The sequence below is a fragment of the Herpailurus yagouaroundi genome, unplaced genomic scaffold (genome assembly GCF_014898765.1).
Source record: "Herpailurus yagouaroundi ecotype Mexico unplaced genomic scaffold, PumYag 29, whole genome shotgun sequence".
NCBI classification, from domain to species: Eukaryota; Metazoa; Chordata; class Mammalia; order Carnivora; family Felidae; genus Herpailurus; species Herpailurus yagouaroundi.
In genome coordinates, this window is record NW_024412377.1 from 82,871,357 (window position 1) to 82,892,021 (window position 20,665).

At 35.0% G+C, this 20,665-nt stretch overlaps 1 protein-coding gene across 11 annotated transcripts in view; it reads left to right on the plus strand.

The window, feature by feature from the left end:
• Nucleotides 1-20,665, plus strand: part of MCTP1 (multiple C2 and transmembrane domain containing 1) — a 534,454-nt gene that overhangs the window by 317,692 nt on the left and 196,097 nt on the right. For 8 of the 11 annotated variants that reach the window (XM_040448447.1, XM_040448430.1, XM_040448439.1 and 5 more), the window contains 4 exons: nt 5,712-5,771; nt 11,097-11,174; nt 16,369-16,539; nt 19,389-19,519. In XM_040448447.1, the coding sequence (XP_040304381.1) occupies nt 5,712-5,771; nt 11,097-11,174; nt 16,369-16,539; nt 19,389-19,519 (440 nt within the window). The remainder of the gene's footprint in view (nt 1-5,711; nt 5,772-11,096; nt 11,175-16,368; nt 16,540-19,388; nt 19,520-20,665) is intronic. The other 3 variants (XM_040448398.1, XM_040448405.1, XM_040448415.1) reach the window with 1 other exon arrangement.

Below are 20,665 nucleotides of genomic sequence, written 5' to 3' on the forward strand. Positions count from 1 at the left end.
TGGGAATGATAACATCTTTTAAAACTCTCATTCCGGTTTTCCACAAGCATACTTTCCATCTTGCACATTTGTAATCCTGCCTCACACTCAGCTGTTAAAGAAAAATGTTATTTTCAGAAGAAAGGGATCAGTGTCTCCCTAAACTTGGGCAACTGAATAATTATCCTGGTCAAAGAGTTATACTTACATGACAAAATGCATTTTGGCAGAAAAATGGTAATGCTTTGAATTATTGCAATATTTTATTCTTTAGAAGAAGCTTATCATTGATAATTTATTCTAAGGTTAAATTATTCAGCAAGAAAATTTCATGAGCTCAGAAGAGAAGATGTATATGTGTTTTGTGAATAAATTTTGTGGGGTCAGACAAAAAATAGAAAAAAATAATGAAATAATTGCCTGTCAGACCGACAATAAGCAGAAATGATTTTACCCTACATTGTGTGTATGTGTGTGTGTGTGTGTGTGTGTGTGTGTGTGTGTATTTTAATGTAGAAGAATTAGTTTATCGATGAGTGTGATAATAAACTTATGTACTTTCAATAAATCGCTTTAATTACATGAGACATAACCATTCTGATAATATAAAGATATACACACTGCAATTCATATTCTCAACAATAACAGTTTAGAAATCTTTTAAGAAGAGATAATCCTTTGAATCATATAATATGGACTTTGTGATCATGTCTCATTAGCATATCTTCTGTTACTTGATGGCTTATTTTTTTAGTAATATATCTTTTTTATAAAGATTTTATTATAATCACTTAGCATAATTTTAATGAACTATAAAACACTTTATTCACTGGTGAATGAAGCAATTTCTAATAAGACTTTTGGCAAGGATATTGTTAATTTAAACTAGAGAACACTTTCCACTCTAAGTCTGCAGGGCGTAGTTAAACCTGACACCTTGGATGACACATTAAAAATGCATCAGTGAAAACCTCTAAGTGCTTTAATTTAAGAAACGTTAGAGAAACAGATTAACACATTTTTAGGTATCTCACACAGTCCGACATAGAGGGCAGGGGGGAGAGTCATTATTTAGCAGTTATTAGGTTCTTTCCCCAAAGACTTCACATCCTGATAATAAATAGATGATTTTTTTTAAACCTGCAAAACACACGAGCTTTCTTGGTCATTGACTCTCTCACTCGTGAGGACCTAAAAGGCTTTTCTTTGGTGTCTCATTTAAAATTATTATGCATAAATTTTTGAAAAAATGAGATGCTTACGAGTTTCCAAAGGAAATACAATGTTCTTTTAAAAGTCCTTACCACTATTTATACTACCAAATCTGTGTTATCTGGGAATGCTATAAAGTCAACCTCATAATTAAGGCTTCTGAGATTCCCAAGTGCAGTGGTGAACAAAAGGCAAATAGCATGGGCATTTCTAATATTAAAGACTATTTTTACCTCGATCAACTGAACTCTCAAAATTTGTAGTAAGTTTATCTAAAATAGAGATATCATAGTGCAGTAAATATTTTATTATCCCACAAATTACATGAAGCCATGGTTAAATTTTATGTAGAGATGATTTTTTTTCTTGCTGTTTTGACAATATTTTCCCATTGTTATAAAGTATCATACATTTTTATATATTGTAATTCATAACTACAGGGATTTGCTGTAACAGTGGCTTTACATTTATTTGACCGCTCTTGTTGAATTTTTAAAATGTTGTGGGTCCTTGAGGGAGCAAAGCTGGATGACTTAGCACAAAGTGAAAGGACAAAAGGTAATCTCAGGCAGAAGACGAATGCCTTGATGCCTGTGCGCTGGCTCTAAAATGTTTAATTGTGGACCACTGATTGGCATTCACACTGCTAATATGTGTTCCCCAGCGAGCTGACAATTTCCCAAGATCCTCTCCAGACTGACCAAAGGGAGGGAACTAATACAACGTGGCTCCAGGATAATGGAGCTAACTGTTGGTTTGCAAGATTATATGGCCTTTGAATTCAAAGATATATATGTGTATATATGATGTACATCAGATATATCTAACATATATATGTATACATGTGATATATGTATTGTGTGTGTGTATATATATGTATATACACACATGTATATATGCATATTAAGTTGAATGTGACTAGGAGGAGATATGTTGGTTTTAAAGTTCCCTAAATATCCTCAATGAAAATAAATCATAATTTTGTGAAGATTCTGCTTTCAAAGCCATGGTTGACAGTAATAGATACACATGCATGCATGTGTGTATACATACACGCTAATGCACAAATTAAAGATTTAAGTTAAAATTTCTAGGAAAATAAAAGACAAAGCAAAGCCAGCCTTCAGTTACAGGGCATGTCCTCTGGGGAGTTGAGATTGTCTGTCTCTCGTCAGAAATATTTAAATGGACAGTTGGAGTTGCAGAGGGAATCATATTGGTGTTTAATGAGTATAAATGGTATGAGCACCTATTTGAGTAACCAAGAAAACAGGAAAATAGAACTTCACTGTAATTTCTACTTACTTCGTGTCCCTGTTTTTAGTTACATAACTATCAATAGACATATTCAACTTGGTGGAGGCAACCAAGAGCTATAGAGCTCTGATAAACAGTGATTTCAGTCAGACCAGGAAAGGCTACGAAAATTATGGGTTTATCTATTTCTAACCTCTTAAATGCCTAGAGAGTATTGAGAAAAGGAATTGTGCACCTTAAAAATACTCTGTGTAATACGAAGGCTACCTGGGTTGACCTTCACGTTTGAATCTCAGGCTTCCCAATTTCAAATCTGTGGTGAGTTTTTGAGTATTGAAGAATTGCTGAATTATGATAACTACAATATGTTTAAAGGCCTGTACCCATTAAAGCTAATGAAAAATATCACAATTAACAGAAGTTCAAGGCTAATCCTTGTTCATCCAATGACAAAGTCTTTAAAGATTTTTATGATGTATTTAAATAGGAGGCTGAACTAAATACAGCATCATGTTCATTTGTTAGGAAAGAAATCAACTGTCCTTTAGTTTTATTTCTCTGGGGAAAAATATATCTTCTAGATTTTTAAATTTACAATCTTGTTACTTTTTAGATTCACAGTAGGATTTTGGATCTTTGAAGATAAACTTTCTTAGTGTGTATTGGTGTTTTGGAGGCAAAAACTAGATTTAAATAAGATATTATCAATGTGTCTAGCTACTTTGATAAATGCAACGCCTCAGCATAAATACTCAACGATTCATTATTCAGGATAACGTCAATAATTTTCCTTTATCAATTTGATGTCTCTGCTCTTTGTTCTGTTTCCTTTTGCTCTTAATTTATAATTTTAGCACTTTTAAAATGGCCTTTCATTCACTTATCAGATTCTTGTTCCAATGGAGACAGAAATATAACTAAACATCTACAATAATGATTGAAATCTTGCCCTCAAAAAATCACTTTTTTTAGAACTCTTTATCATAATGCCAGGTGTCTTATTATTATTGTTATTATTAGAAACTCTCACTAAAGGAAAGCCACACCTCATCTGCTGTGGATTTTATATTCATCAAGGCAATAAATGACATAAGGGTCCACAGGAAAATTAAGTTGTTCCATTTGAAATAAAGGCCTAAATTTACATGAGAATGTAGGTTGTAAAATGAAATATAAATCTTAGTTGATGAATAATGACAGAAGTAATTAAACATGGCATGAAAAGCACAGCCTGAGCACGTCAGTGGATCCAAATGTGGCTAATATTTTTGTTTCTTAAATTTTAACAGAGAAACCTAAGTTCTAAATGCTGATCATTAAAATTTCCCCTTCCCCCTTCCCCCCACACACAGATTCATCAATCTCTTTGCGTACCAGTCACATAATTATCTCATTACCCTCAAAGGGTATTCATCTGAGGAAGAATGAAAAGTATGAAGTTGGTGGTTTCAACATTAGTCACCTTAGACCACTTGAACTTTAAATGAATTAACAATACTTTGGAATGTTTAATGGTCATATTATTTGTTGTAACTGTCTTGAGTCTAAAGCCAGTACTCTCACCTCCATTTAAGTTGCCTTAATACATTTTACGTTAAGGTAAAACTCACTGTTGTATTACTTGTCTTATTGGCTCTTGGGAAATTATTTGTGTAAGGAGATTTCAAGACTTCAGTTCCTTTAATATGATACTTTAAAATTCTCCACATGTTGCTAAACATGCTGCTTAATTTAAAAAGAATTGGGAATCAGAATAAGGAGAGAATTAGCAATAGAAAAGAAACACACATCTTTTGTAAAATCTGGAAGAAGGTCTTTGTAGTTAAACAGTGTACAGCATCAAAAGACTACAGTCATTCCTTGTAACATTCATGCCCCAATGTCTAAAGGTAAATGTGTTTTTTCAGGACTTGTTGTTTGTTGCGTGTTTTTTTTTTTTTTTGAGATATTGATGTGACAGCGTGCTACGAGTGACAGATGAGAACCATAGCTGTACACGTAATTGAATTATAACTCTGTAGTGATGATAAAACAAGGTCTTAAACTCAAGAGTTCTTCCTAGTAACCTCTGACATTAGCCATGCTACCTGACCAAATCCTATGCAGGTAACTTGGGAAAGTGAAAGTAATTTCAGTAAGAAATAGATTTTGTGTAAACAAACAAACAAACAAACGAAACAGGTAGATTATATAAATTATCCTTAATGTAATTCTAGTTCTAAATTTAAATTATACAACTTGCTGTATGCCCTAAACATGTTAGCTCACTATTATTTTCTGATATGATTTTTGGTATCATTTTTGGAAGGAATATCTATACCTAACCAGTGGAAACTCCCAGTAACTAACAATCAACAAATTATTTATTGAGCACCTACTATGCAATAGGCATCATGTGAGGTGCTGGGCCACTGTCTTAGTCGCTAACACAAAGTTATGGAGGAATCAAGTAAGTTACAAAACTTCTTCTGATTCATCACAATGTCAGAGGTTGATGCTGCCCGATAAGGGTCCTCAGATTCCCACAATTTTACAGGATGCAAAACATACCAATTTAAAAGATGCATGTAATGCAAATGTTCTCCTTAAAAGTGACCAACAATGATTTGGTTTCCTGAAGTTGAACTGGTTTTACTCTATAAATGTCTGAGGATTAAGTAAGAAAATATCCAACGTGATGTTTTGTTAGGATATTGCTACTCTTCTCAGTATTCATTTTATTAAATTATTTTTGTACGGCCCAAGTTAACTAACTTGTATTATCTATGTTCTATATTATATCATAAAACTAGGACGTTTTTAATAGGGATTAAACTAAATTTGAGTAGGTACATGATTATAACTAAAATTGCTACTGTTATTCTTTAAAAATGCTCTGTGGGTCTATGGTGTTAAATTGTTTTGTTAAAAGGCCCAGATATTATATGACTTATTTCAAAATCTTAAAGTACTTTTGAACAGTTCTATTTTCTAAAATAAAGTGTTACACTTTTAGATATAATAATAAACAATTTAAAATAAAGAGGTAAGTAGATTCTTTAAAAATTCCAGAAATAATCCTTTCTAGACTTACCGCCATTGATATTAGATATGAATAAGAGAAAAACTTTAATTTACTCAAGGAAAGAAAACCAACAGTTTATAAACATCGAAAGTGTCATAGGACATATAACTTTGGGGTTTTATTTATTTTGGTTTCATTGGGCTAATTAAGTATTCTCAAAAACACCTCAAAATTTAGCTAAATATTTGTTTGTTTTTAGGATCTTTCAGAAAATGAAGTGGTTGGATCTTATTTCTCTGTGAAGTCTTTCTTTTGGAGGGTAATGTCAAAATCCTTTATATTAATATTTTTGATTTTGGTTCTGAATAGTGATTTTTGAAAGTTAAGTGTGAATTAGGAAATTCATTTTTAAAATGGGTCTCAGAAAAATGTATTCAATTGCCTTCTTTATTAACTTTTATTCCAAGTCATTCGAGTGACTCTTGCATTTCTTCCTTTGTATAAACTAAGAACTTCATGTATTTAAGATGTTGCTTTGAAGTCAGTTGCTTGTGGGACTAAGTTTATCCCAAATTCTTAACAGCTAGAGGCCCACAGGCCTTCCAGGAATATAATGGTGCTATCTAGAGAGTCCGTTAAGTTTCTTTTTTCCCTTCTTGTAAAATCTGCTCCATCTGTTTGGGAAAAATTTACTTCTATTACAGTGATCTTATACTATATACGTACTACATAATCAGTGTTCTTTCTTTGAAAAAAAAAAACTTATGAATTAGAAAACAGCAACTCCGCTGTTGATTTAAATAAAGAAAAAAGTGAAAATTCCACAGAGAATTTGTTTTAAATGCCATTGCAATTTAACGTTATTTACTCTTTCATGACTTAAACATAACGAGCTCTGTCATCCCATTTTCTCTGCTCTAATTCTGCATTATGCACAGCACGATTTATTACAAATGCACTTATTACTTTGCCAAGAGTTTCCCTCTTTCTTTGAAAATTCACACTTGGTACATGATTACCTAGCGATAGATATTGCAATGAAAATGCTACATTCGTAAGGCTTTACCATTTTCTTTCCTTGGCTCTTCAACTGCTCATGACTGAAAACTACCCTTCCCCTTTAGACTGTAAGGTTTGTTGCAGTGTCTTTTAAGCAGACTGGCATGCCCTAAACTAAGTCATGGCTTGACTTGACCAATGAGCCAGCGTAAACCACATCTCTTCATCCATTGCTCCCTCCACACACACTGTTATTGGTGTGAGCTTATTTTAATTATTATAGCATCTTCATTTCCTTTCAGTCTACTGACGGCTACCTCCACTATTGCTATTCGGTGTCCTTGCTAAAATAATAATAATTTCTCTTGTATGTTCACGCATTATCCATGAACACAGTGACTGCTTTTGAATTGTTATATCACCTTAAATGGAATTTGGCTTTTGGCAAAAATGCAGCCTCTGTATTCATACAGTATACTTCTTTGCCAAGAGAGCAGAATTCAGGAATGTTCTCTGTTGAGTTTGTTCTATACAGCAAACATGCAAACTGATCTTTATGAATGAAACCTTGCTACCAGGATCAATTGCATAAGAAATAAGTTTTAAGGCCTTCCCTTTCAAATGATTCTTTCAAAATCTTTGCTACTTCCAAATTAGTATTGCATGTACCAGTACTTTCCATTTGGTTGTGTTCACCCTTAAATATTCTTTATTAACCTTTCTCAATTTCTTTAACTGTCTTATTTTAGAAGAAGAAATATGCAAATTTAAAAGATAGCTTTTTTTGTATTTGAGGTACATAATCTAATATCTTTTCTTCCGAGCGTATGTTGAGTAACTAACCAAGTGAGTCATAAAAGCAGAACATTTAGCGGTCATTTGTTTTATCACTAAGGAAACTAAGGTCCAGAGAAGTGATGCCATTGACCTGACATCCCTGAAAATGGTAGGATCAACCAGGACCAATATTTTTCTTTCTCTGAATATCACAGAAATAATTGTTTAAAGCGACTAAGTTCCTTTTGGGGTCAATAATGAATACAGATAGGATGTAAAAATAAAGCCTTCCTTTAATTTTTCTTCACTGACCCCCTTTCAGATTTTTCTTGCATTATGTAACCCTTCTCCCCCACAGCTCATTAACCCACTGATAGATGGATGTGTTGAGGGCTGTGATGTTGCTATGTTTGAGGTCCCATCTTATAAAATCAGCAAATCACTGATCAAGTCTACTTTGGATAAGTATGATTTTTCATATCATGTTTAAAAGTCACTCCGATAACTGACCTAATTGCTCCTTGCCCAGGTAATATTTGTATTGTGATTTTTTTATGTTTATTAGTTTTTAGAGGAGATGTGTAGCAAAGGAGTTTCTCCATAGACATTTTCAGATATGCAGACCTAAATAGTTCAGATAGAATCTTACATAAGGTGTATATGTGTGTTTATAAGCCTTTATCAGCTTCTTTATAAGGATCAATGCATGTATCCAGGAGACAGCAACTGAATTACATCGGGTGACACTAAATCCTGGCGAGAACTTACTTAATAAATGTCATGGTTACTTGCTAGATCTTAATTTCCTTGAGAGCAAAATAATAGAAAGGAAAGACCGAAGTGGTACAGAAATAGTCTGATTTTCCAAAGGCATAATATTTATAATTCATCAAAACATGATATCTTACAACACAAAACATTAAGCAATGGATATATAGCGATTACCATACTTTTCATAAAAGCAACAAATATTATATGAAGCCATTTGGATTACTCTAAGTCAGAATTTCATTAAAGATTTTAACTTCTCAATAAAGGATGATAACTTAGTGCTGTTGCTTCAAATATTTAGTACATTTAAGTTTTTCCCAATTAACTCCATTGACTGGACATTTAGATTTCCATGACTGAGAGTTAATTGAACAAACCAGATTATGAGAATGCTGTAGTGAATTAAAGAGAAATGTTAAGATTGTTTAAGTGGAGAATGGCTGGGCTATACCAAGATACCTCATATAGAAAAATGGAGAAATGGCTCGTAATATGAAATGGGCCAAAAAGAGTGCATAGAATACAGAACAATTAGGAATTATGTCACAGCACCATCTTACAGTAGGGTCAAATCAAAGTGTGGTTGAAGGAAGAGCCTGAAGGCCAAAGAGAAGTACTGGTTTTATCACACAAGAATGTTATCCTGTGCTGAAGTGTTCGCATTCTTAACAACTCAACCATATATGACATATAACCAAGAAAAGTGCAGGTATTATTTATATCTTCAGGTATGAAAGTAAGACCTTCAGAAAAAATATATTTATAACATTTAATTAAAAGTCCCCAAAGAAAAAGTGTAAGTCAAACCCAGGACTCATTATTTTTTTTTACATTATTGGTGGAAACGAATACATTACGTTAGCAACAAGCCAACTTTAGCCAACAAGATTACAGCATGTATAATGATTTTCTATGAGTATATATTTTGAGCAAACATTGTAAAAGCTTGAGAACTTTTGTTTGGCTACAGTTAAGCTTTGAGACAGTGGTTAAAGCATCTGAAGTAAACATAAATACCTTCCTGACACCGTAAGTTATATCAAGAAGCAACAGAAATAGGAAAGAAAGTTTAAGGATAAAAACCAGGAGAATTTCTCTAAGGATTATAGTGCCGTGAATCATCTTCTAGGAAAAAAGGGATCGAAGCTTTATTATTACATGAGACACTTTAAACTAGGCTGGACAAAGCCCTGGGAAGGTTTTCTGTAAAGGCAATCCTGCTTTGAGCAGACAGATGGACTGTAGAACAAATCTGCTTGTTGGACTTCATCACCTAGGTGTAATTCACTGGAATCAACTCAGCGGGCAAAGGAAAAGATAGAACATGCCTGTGCCTGGGATTGAGCTAATAATTGCTCCACACTCCAGGCTTTGCAGCACAAAACAGTCATTCTAGGCTGTCATTATCTCTCCTTTGTAGTGTCTCGTGGATCATTTGATTAAATAAAAGCATGTGCACCTCTGTGCTGAAAATAGAGGTGAGCTGACTCCACACACAGCTATTGTAAAGACACAGTGATGTCTTTCACTCATTTCACAGGGTCTGGGGCTCATTTGGAAGGATTAGGTTGTACACAGGTAATGAAATCCAAGATAGCAAAAGCCAGGGATTATTTGCATATATCAGGGAGAAGATTAATATGACCGTGTGGGTTGTTTTAGCCATATGTTAAATCTAGAGAGATTTTTTTTGTTTGTTTTGATCTGTTTTTTAATCAGGATCTAGAATAATAGGATATCTCCTTCTGTTAGTGATCCAGGTTTTCAAGGAATTGAATTAAGAAACTTTAATAACCAGAATTGAAGTACAGAAGTGTTCTCAGTTTATTTGTGAGATTCTACAATTTCACCACCTTATTAATAAATGTTAGACTATAATTCATAATGGAACACAGTTAACTCTCATATACTTTACTGAACAATATATGCTAGAGTTATCACCACCTGCCCACTTTTACTTCCTCTAAGTCCCTGATTAGCCTTTCTCAGTAATCTATACCCATGGATATATTTTGTCTAAACAAGAGCCAAAGTATTTCAACAAATCCTATACACATTCCCCCCTTTTTTTCTTTGTATTATGAACTTCTTAAGCTTTGTCCAAAGCATGAGAAATAGTGCAGAAAACCGTCAATTAGGTATCAGAAACCCAGATTCAAATCTCAGTTTTGCCAATCTGTAATCATTTGGCTTTGAGTAGAGGATTTATCAACTCTGTGCCTCAGTTTCTTTACCTTAACAATATTTGTCATGAAAGATGCTGGAGCATGAAAACCCCAGTGCCTAATAGTTGCTCAAAACATGCTTATTTCTTTGTGTATGATCTAACCTTTCACATGGGCCAAATCTCACCCTCCCTGTTGATGTTCTCATCTCATGATAATACTATTGTTTGAAGACTGTCCAGGTGCTCTCGTCATTGCATACAAACTTTCAGCTTATCATGATAGTTTCCTTCTAGTATTTCTTGCTCAGCTGTGTCTTTCTTAATCCATACCTTGATGCTCTTGGTCTTGGTAATACAGGGACTTTATGATTGCTTTCTTAGGCACGGGACAACAAAGAGAAAATGGGGCAAATTATGTGGGGTAAAACTTCTCAGTTGCTTTAGAGATCTCTCTAATCATTGCAAAAGATTTGATGTGGGATGTAGTTAGCATATCATAGTTGGTGCCTGTCCATGAAACACTCTTCTGGGGCCTTGTCACTTTTTTGATGTTGGAAACAGTCTCCAAAATATTCTGAAGCAGCAGACTTTCCATGATTCCTCTTGCTATGGTTCTTTTCCCTGCGACACCCATTAACAAAAAGCTGAAACCACTGAAGCAGGATCCATCACCGTTTAATCTCTGTCCTTTATTTTCTTGACCATTGCATTACGCCACTAAAGAAAACAGTGGCTGAAAATTATATTATTGCATTGGCATTGATCTTCATTATGCTAGAAGACGTTTTCTGACAGTGACTTGGGGGGCAAATACACATTCTTTTCCAAATAATGTTTTTTTGAAGAGTAATGCTGAACTCTAATTGAAATGAGGTGTTGATAGAAGCACAAGGCTTTTCCATACAGCTCTGATCGTTCATCTCCATCCAGACGTGCGGCAGGCCTGCTTTTCCTGTCCTGGGCTTCTGCAGAGCAGAGCTTCAGAGTACTTATTACCAAAATGCACAAGTAAGTTCAGTCATTCAGTTTGTTTATTTCTTCTGAGCTTGCATGAGCTGTGAACTCTCCTGGCTGACTTACTGTTCTGAAAACCTATTCCCTAGCCTAACCTCTTTTATACATAGGAAAAGGAATTGAATTCTTGAATTCCTTTTCAAGGAATAACACATAAACTAATACGCTTCTTAAAATGCCAGCTCACCCGTTCTAAAATCTTACTAAAGATATATGTCATTGACTAATTGCCTCAGAATTGGAAATTGATATTGTTACCTGGTGTGTTGATTTTCTTTATTAAATCTCAACTTGGACGAATATTCCTTATGCGAATGACCTCAAACTTCGGTGCGTGTGAGAATCATACGGGGCACATGTTGGAAATACATGCGTAGCTCTGCACCATAAGAACCGAGTCATGTTCAGGAGGGTCAGGCCCACTAATTTCAACAAATTCACCACTAAAATTGGGGAATTACCTGTTTAAAAGTTCAAAGATTCTTTCTTCCTTTTGCAATGTTGGTTCTTTGCTTTGAAACTAGGTTGGTTTTCCTATTTATTCTTCCCTCCCTTTTCTTTCCCCCCTCAAACAGAGTTCTGTTTCGACACAGACGTGGTTGAAAACATTCCCTGAGATAACTAAATCCCAGCTCTAATATGTTCGTTTTATTGAGGGATGTCTTGGATTTAACACTCCTTGCCACTTAGGTGCTCAATAAGTAATTTTTGGTTGACTAATTATCAATACTTCCATCAATATGTATTATTTAAGTACAGCCTAGGAGAAAAAAAAATTAAAGGAGGAAAACAATAAACTTAACACAAGTTTGCAGTAGGCTCCTACTTCTCTCCTTAAATTTTCCAACTATCCAAACCAATCTGCTTTCCTAATCAGTAAATTTAGAAGCAGGACTAAAAGACTTTAATTAGCATAAATGGTATCCATGCCAGAGAGTGGATAATGTTCACAATTGTAGTAATTAATAATAGTAATTAGAACATAGGAGAAGACCAGTGCACACGACCCTTAGAACTTTTAAAGCAGGGGTTTGTACACTTGAGCATGTATCATAATGACCTTGAGTGAGGTCTGGGTAATCCAGAGCCGATTATCTTGGTCTGGGCTGGAGCTAAAAAATGTGAATTTCTAGCCACTTTTCAGGTGACACTGATGCCATTGGTCTGTGGACCACACTTTGAGAACTTTACTATACAGAGAAAGAAACTTTAAACAGAGCAGCAGGTGACTCAGAAAGTACCTTAAAGAGCATTAAAGCTAGTGGTTTTCAGTTTCTTTTTTCTTCCCCTGTGGAATTCCATTTGTCACCATCTCATCCACAAGCTCCTTGAATTTTTGATTTAAAAAAGTAATAGGGGCGCCTGGGTGGCGCAGTCGGTTAAGCGTCCGACTTCAGCCAGGTCACGATCTCGCGGTCCGTGAGTTCGAGCCCCGCGTCGGGCTCTGGGCTGATGGCTCAGAGCCTGGAGCCTGTTTCCGATTCTGTGTCTCCTTCTCTCTCTGCCCCTCGCCCGTTCATGCTCTGTCTCTCTCTGTCCCAAAAATAAATAAACGTTGAAAAAAAAATTAAAAAAAATAAAAAAGTAATAAAAGTTATAAATGGCTATCTTAAGCAGGTTAAATCTTTTTTGTTTATGGAATATACTGTTTTCTTTTCAGGAGCCCCTACACACACAGACACCTCTAACTCCCCTTACTTCCCCCCTTCCAGCACCACACACACAGAATAGCGCTCTTAGTACATGTGGAGCTCTAGAGTCGGGAGAACCATAGGTAAAAAAAAAAAAAAAGTGGGGCCCAGAGAGGGAGCAACATGCCCAAGTCACATTGTCAGGAATTGCCAGAAAGATGCAAATGGGTACTTATGTTAAATCATTGTCTTTCCGGGGCACCTTGGTGGCTCAGTCGGTTAAGTGTCCGACTTCGGCTCAGGTCATGATCTTACAGTTTGTGAGTTTGAGCCCCGCATCGGGCTCTGTGCTAGAAGCTAGAAGCTCGAAGCTCGAAGCTCAGAGCCTGGAGCCTGCTTCAGATTCTGTGTCTCCCTCTCTGTCTGCCCCTCCTCCGCTCACACTCTGTGTCTCTCTCTCTCTCTCTCTCTCTCTCTCTCTCTCTCTCTCTCAAAAATAAATGAACATTAAAAAAATTTTTTTTAAATAAAAAAATAAATAACTGTCTTTCCTACTACTGGTGGTATAAGTTTATATCTTCCCTCTTTGCCTTATAATTTTACTTCAAGTTCCTATTCTTCACACTTACACTAAATATTTTTCTATTTCATGACTATGCAGTTAATCAAATCACAAATGAATTGCGGAGCTTCTTTTTAGAAGAGCACCATTTTTGATAAAAGAAATTTTTGGAGAAGGAAAAATTCCTTTTAAAATGATACCTGGTTAGTATGTCTTTGGGACCTCCTCCCCTTTTTCCTTTTAACCTTTCATGTATATCAACTTAATTCTCACTTTTATTAACCCTGTTTGTGTGAAGAAATATTCCCCCTTCTCCTCTCCCTTAGCTTTCCAGCTCATTTTAGGAATGTTCTTCCAGGTTATAGAAAAGCATTTTGTAACTAATGGCAGTAGGTAAAGCCGCCATGAACTTCATTTTATTTCTGTGAAAGCATGAAAGATCCCATGGAGTATTCTTTCTCCTTCCCACCCTGTAAGTAAAGTTCTTGTTCTCATGTGAGAAATGAAAGGAGGGACACGCAAGTAAGAGTTTCAGACGTGGTACCATTTGAGAAACTAGCATTGCTAATGGAAGATGCTGTATAGCCTAGATTGTACCCACATATAATTTGAGTGCAGAGTTTGACTTCTAGAGTGCATAGAAAATGTTACTGAGTATATCCATCAACAAGCTGAAATATTGTAAGAATGAATACATGCGCTCATGTAATAGTAAAGAATACAGATGCTCATATAATAGAAAAGTAGAAGGTGATTTCACATACTAACCATGAAGGAAAAGCTAGACTGGAATGTCATTTCAAATATAACGACTCACTTACCTGGAGAAAATGAAGTGATAAAATGTATACATGTACACTTTTAAATTCTATTTTAAGCTCTATGTAAATGGGTTGTTACTAACTCCTTGGTCTTTGCCAAGATAATTATTTCTTCTTATCACAAACTCGTTTTTCTTCTTTCCTTCTTTGCCACTCCTATTCCTTAACAAAACTTCCAGACCCAGAGTTTAGAACTTGTTTCTCTAGACTAGTCTTCAGTGAGAGGCCATCTCAATAGCAGCAGTGGTGGGTGGATGAATGGATAGGTAGATAGGTAGGTAGGTAGGTAGATAGATAGATAGATAGATAGATAGATAGATAGATAGATAGACAAAATAGATAAATAAAAATACACTGTTATCTCTTGCTGCATTATATATTAATAAGTAGCATGAAATCTTAGAACCCCTTCAAGGTCACTTGGTACAATAAATTTGTTTAATCGGGGAAATCCTTATTCAAACACAGTCCAGAGTAGAAACCCAATGTGTAAAACAGACGAGAGCAGTGGGACTCTAGCTGAAGCAGACTGTGGAGTCCTGGGGAAGTTACAGGTGGCCTGTGAAACTCCAAGGCATCTCAGAACATTCTTGAACTCCACCCGTGGAGTTCACAAAGGTGTGCAGTGTGCAGGCACAGTCCTGTGTTAATATTAATAAGGCAAAGTCACAAAGCAATGTCCTGCAAAATTTGCTGGCCACTGAGGCAGGGAAATAGGCAATGTGATTTAGAGAGATTTCCATTAAAATGTTCAAATATTAAAAATATTGGTTTTTGAGGAGCATAGTTCTCATTTTGCTAATAAAACACCCTGACATGTATTACATTTTAAAATTTTTTAATGTTTATTTATTTTTTGAGAGAGAGACAGACAGAGTACAGCTGGTGAGGGACAGAGAGAGAGGGAGATACAGAATCAGAAGCAGGCTCCAGGCTCTGAGCTGTCAGCACAGAACCCAATGCAGGGCTCAAACTCACGGACTGTGAGATCAACACCTAAGCCAAAGTCTGACGCTTAATCTACTGAGCCACCCAAGGGCCCCTGAAATGTATTACTTTTAATAATGACAGATAAAAATGGCTATCACATTAGTGTGGTATGGAAAAGAAAAAGTTGGATTCAAGGTGGGAGAGGGAAATATACAAAATAGGCTATAACTTTATAATGGTAACATAGACGGAATTAGACTGAAAGTAGAGTTAATCTATAATTTAGGAGTGGAGTACTTTGAGGTTGAGAGACATGTTGAATTTCTTCATGAAACGACTGTAAGTGAAGAAAACATGCTTGGCAATATGAAAGATATAGCAGTTTTTATAGTACTGCTTGGTTCTGAATCCAAATGGAAAAGATTTTAACATTTTAGCTACTTGGATTTGTTGTATGTGCTGTTTAGTTCAAAGAGATTATAGAGCTGTTTTTTGTAGGCTTCCTAATGTTAAAATTTTTTACTTCATTTGCTTGTTTGAATATTGTGACTTAGCATTGGGCATAATAAAAATCATTAAAGACAATGTTCAAGTACTAGAATGAGAAACTCAGTAACACACCCACCAATGAAAATTACATACGTAATTTTAAAAATTTTGATGCAAGTTTCAGCATAAACCAGACAACTCCGATGGGCATGTTGATTTTGTTTTCTGGTCTGTGGTACTTTAAGTAGTTCTCTAGCGAGCTGAAACTCAGCTATCTCCTAACATAGCAATAAAGAAGGTTTTTAATTGAATAGAACTTATAACTAATCTTAAAAACCAACTTGTAACATGAAAGATTTTTAAAAATCATAACTAATTAAAAATTAAATATCACAGTGTGGATGAGGCCTTTGGTATTCCTAATAGTTTTTTGACACTGGCATATTTGACACAGAGGCAAATATTCTGATATTCTTGAAGTATCTACATCTTATAATTTAAAGAGTTGGATTATTAGACCTTATTTTGAGCATTCACTTCTCATACAACAACGTTAAATTTATCATGAAAGGATAATTTCACATTCATTAACAATTCTGTAATTAATAATAATCTGTCAATTATGTTTATTTTCTTAAATTGTAACTACCTACCATTTTTATTTTCAAAAACTTGTAACAGGAGAGAGGGTAATGCCAGATAAGGTACTTGGGGTTAAAACTCAATAAGCTAACTCTATTTTCCTTTACCCAAAGTTTCAGACCCAAAGTTTACGTCTATCAGACGTACACAGAAAATCACATCTTTGGAGAGGAATAGTCAGCATCACATTGATTGAGGGACGAGATCTCAAGGCAATGGATTCAAATGGGTTGAGTGACCCCTATGTGAAGTTCCGGCTTGGGCATCAGAAGTACAAGAGCAAGGTAACCGTATCTCTCTCCTGTTCCAGCCAGTATTTGGAAGGCAGTGGTTGGTTAATAGCCATGGTTTAGGAGATATAAACACTAGATACTTTTTCAAATGCTTAACAGAATTTCTTTTGAATATCAAGTTAGCAAACCAGACCAATAACTATATTACCACATTTCTTACTCAATGTGCTATGTGACCTTGCATAAAGTACTACTCTGTCTCAATTTCACCTATAACACAGGAATAATAGTTGGAACTATCTCTTTAAAAAAATAACAAACAAGCAATCAAACAAAACAAAAAAGGGCTGAAACAAACCTAAGTCGATAGCCTGGGACATCAAGTGCTCAAAGAGTGTTGGCTACTATAATTATTACAATCAGTACTGGTATCAGTGCTACAAATAGCCCTGTTTTACATACCATAAAAATCTTTGTTCCTTACTCTGAAACGTTTTATTCAAAATGACTTGCACCAGTGCAGATTGCAATTTTTGTTTGTTTGTTTGTTTTATTTATTTAGAAAACAAAGGGCCAAATTCCGCTGTATGCTACAGGGCAAGTTACTCTGCCATTCCATGTCCCAATTTCCTCATCTGTAAGATGAGTGAGAATTAAAATAATGCCTACCTCGTAAATGTATTGAGAAGATTGAATAAATATATGTTATGCACGTGAAGGGCTTGGAATACTGCCTTGTCCATAATAAATAATAAATGGTAGTAGCAGCAGGAAGAGTAGCAGCCTTAAGAACAAGATATTGTTTAACAACAATTATATTAATAGTAATAATACATTAAATCATATTAGTGTCATATTTTTGATAGAAGGAATTATAATTGGTAGAGGTCATAGTAGTCATAGTTATATTTGGGACACATGTCTTATCTGTGTTGTATCCAAATAAAACCTCTTTGGGGGGCCTATCTAGCTCAGTCTGAAGAGCATGAAACTCTTTATCTCAGGGTTCTGAGTTGGAGCCTTACACTGGGTGTAGAGATCACCTAAATGAATAAATTAAAACTTTAAAGGAAAACAAAAAACAGCAAAAATCAAAAACAAAAACAAAACACAACACAACCTCTTTAATGGTCAGCTTCTACAGCTACTATTCAGCTTGAAAACTCATCCTATCTATCTTGTATTAAAAATCACATTCCACTTTGATGAGAATAATTTCACTTTGACATTACCATTTTCAAGAACTTTTGATAAACAGCCTGCCTAGGTTCCTTCTGGCACAGGAAGTTTTCATCAGTAACTCAGGGGGTTAGTAATTTCACAGAGCTGACTCATTAGTAGGCAGTGAGAATTGCTCTCAGGCTGATTGGTTATCTTCTTGAATGCCCACGTGGAAGGGGAAAGCATCATTTCTGACCTGAAGGAAAATCATATAGGGAAGACAATCCTAAAAAAGGAAACTGAAAAATTAGGCTCTTTATGGCCAAATAAGTAAGATAGACCATCCCCAAAACACCACAGAAGAGCATCTGAGCCCAATAATGAGAGGTTTGAATTATCATAGGATCCATCTAATGCCATCTTTTTTCTTTTTTTCTGCCATGGACTTAATAACATATTTTAAGGAAACTACCGATTCCAAAAATAGGTACCTATGACCACTTCTGTCTTGTCCTTTATCAATTAACATCATCTCTGTGTTCTAGTAGGCTTAAAACATTACTTATTTTTTATAGTTCTGCTCTTTAGGTATGAAATATGAAATCTAGCTATGGACATGTGTCTCTCTTTGCTCTTTCCTTCCATGATATATTGCTGATTAATTTCAGATTATGAACTTTAAAAATTGTGATTCATTTGTATTACCTTTGCACATAACATACTTCATTGCTTTCAGAGTCTTTACCTCTGAAGATTTGTCTCTCATACGTTCAAAAGAGAAAAGGCCATTGCATGCGCTCCTGCTAAAAAGAAAGAATAGGGAAACAAATATGAATGTTTTTAACCCAGTGGTGAATGAAGCTTCAAAGCACATCAGTATGGGTCACTTCATTCATTGATTCTACCAGATGTCTTATCTGAATGCTTGAAGTTACACAATTGCACTTCAGATAGCTTTCTGGTATTCGCAACATAGAAATTGTACACACACATTCATATTAATTTACAAACATTTTTGGCAGATTGTTTTGGGGAAAGACACCTGAAGCTCTAATCAAAGACCTGAGTTAGAGTCTAGATACTAAAACGTAATGATTTGGGGTTGGTCAGTAAAACTCCAGGTCTCAGTTTCTCCAGATATAAAATCAGATGAAACATCAATGCTATGATTCCAACATAAATGTTTGCCCGACCACCCTGAGTTACTTGCTGTTTCCTCCTGCTCCATAGAACTTCACTGTCTGTTGTTTCATTACTATTTATTTTTATTTTTATTTTTATTTTTATTTTTACAGATTTAGCTCAGAATTCCCTTGTGTGTAGGGAGTAAGGGAAAAAGAACTCTGGGAATCCACGTAGTCCTTTTTTAGGAGATGACAGGCTGAGAGTTATGTCTTTGTGCATTAACTGGTTATGTAAAATAAATGCTAGTATCTGAGTGAGCCATTTCACGTATATACTATTTGCCTTTTCTGTATAATTCATATCTCTCATCTCTTATTCAAGATGATGAAGGCATGCCCTTTGGTTTTCAGGACATAGCCTTTAGGGTTCTTTCAGATGATATGCAGTAAGGTTGCTAAAGAGCTAATGATTCATTTCCATCACTTCTGGAAGTTTTGTTCAAATCTCACATATACTTTTGTAGATAGTACCTTCATTTTGATATAATGTCTCAAAGTTAAATATTTTTAAAAGACTTATATTTATAAGACAGTAATTACTTTTTGGTTTTCCAGATTATGCCAAAAACTTTGAATCCTCAGTGGAGGGAACAATTTGATTTTCATCTCTATGAAGAAAGAGGTGGAATCATTGATATCACTGCCTGGGACAAAGACGCTGGGAAAAGGGATGATTTTATTGGCAGGTTTGTATGACTTGGTATTTTTGGTTCATCCTAGAGAGGGTGAAATTTTTTAAAAGGATAATCGCTTTCTGTCTAGTTATTGTAACTGATCTTTTACCATTTTGAAGGAAGGGATCTGACCAAGGTAAAGCAATGCTTGGGTAAAGTGAAAAATAGATTTGAAGACTGACCAGTAGGTGGCAGTTTTGACCAGTCCATGGACAGGCTATCTGAATTTGATATCCAGAAATTTTCTCCAGATGTCAGAATATTGTGTGTAAGTTATGGGAATTGAGAACGAGGAATCTCATTTGATCAAGATACTTAAAGAAACAAAGAGCTCATTCATAGTCTGTAAAGTGATCTAAGATAATATTACTTTTCATAAAGCATATTGTGAGACCATAAAATGCATTGTTTCCTACAACCCCCCTTCAAGGTAGAGAATCTTTATAATCTCCAAGGAGTTCATAAATCTGTAGAGTTCTCAAGTTTTAGTGATGGCAACATGTAAGAGAGGCAGATCCATGTTAATCGAATAATGCAGTGAAGGAAGGAGTATTCTGAGGCCTAATGACATCTCTCCACAAAGACAAGGTTATTTTGAACGACTACTTGAATTATATGAACTGTTTCCTTGCTTAAAATCTGTTTTTATTTTTTGATATGTATGTGCCTTTGTAGCAAAACATATTGAAACCTGCCTATATTAAAATAAAGTACAGTGTACAGGAGAATTTGTTGGTTTAGAAAATTCTTTCTTCATTGCAGGTCACATGAATTCCAAGTCTCTAAACACACAGCCTGAAGAAATGCATACATACTAATAATAATTAAGGAAATTTTATGCTAGAAAAGTAAGAACAGGAATCTGACCCAACATATTTATCTCTTTGGTTTTTGTGTGTGTGTGTGTGACTCTGATATTTATTTTTTAAACAATGCTTTTCTTTATAGGATTATAAAGTGAGAGGTTAAATAGCTTCATTTATACTTTAATATTTTACTTGTAAAATGAAATGGAAAAAACTACCATAACCTAATACTGTTTCAATCCTTTTTAAAGGACAGGTCTTCCCTGCATATTTTTTCCCTTTAGTAAAACACTATTTTCGGAGTTTTCTTTAAGTTTGACCTTGTCCTCTTTGGGATATACCACTAGCTTAA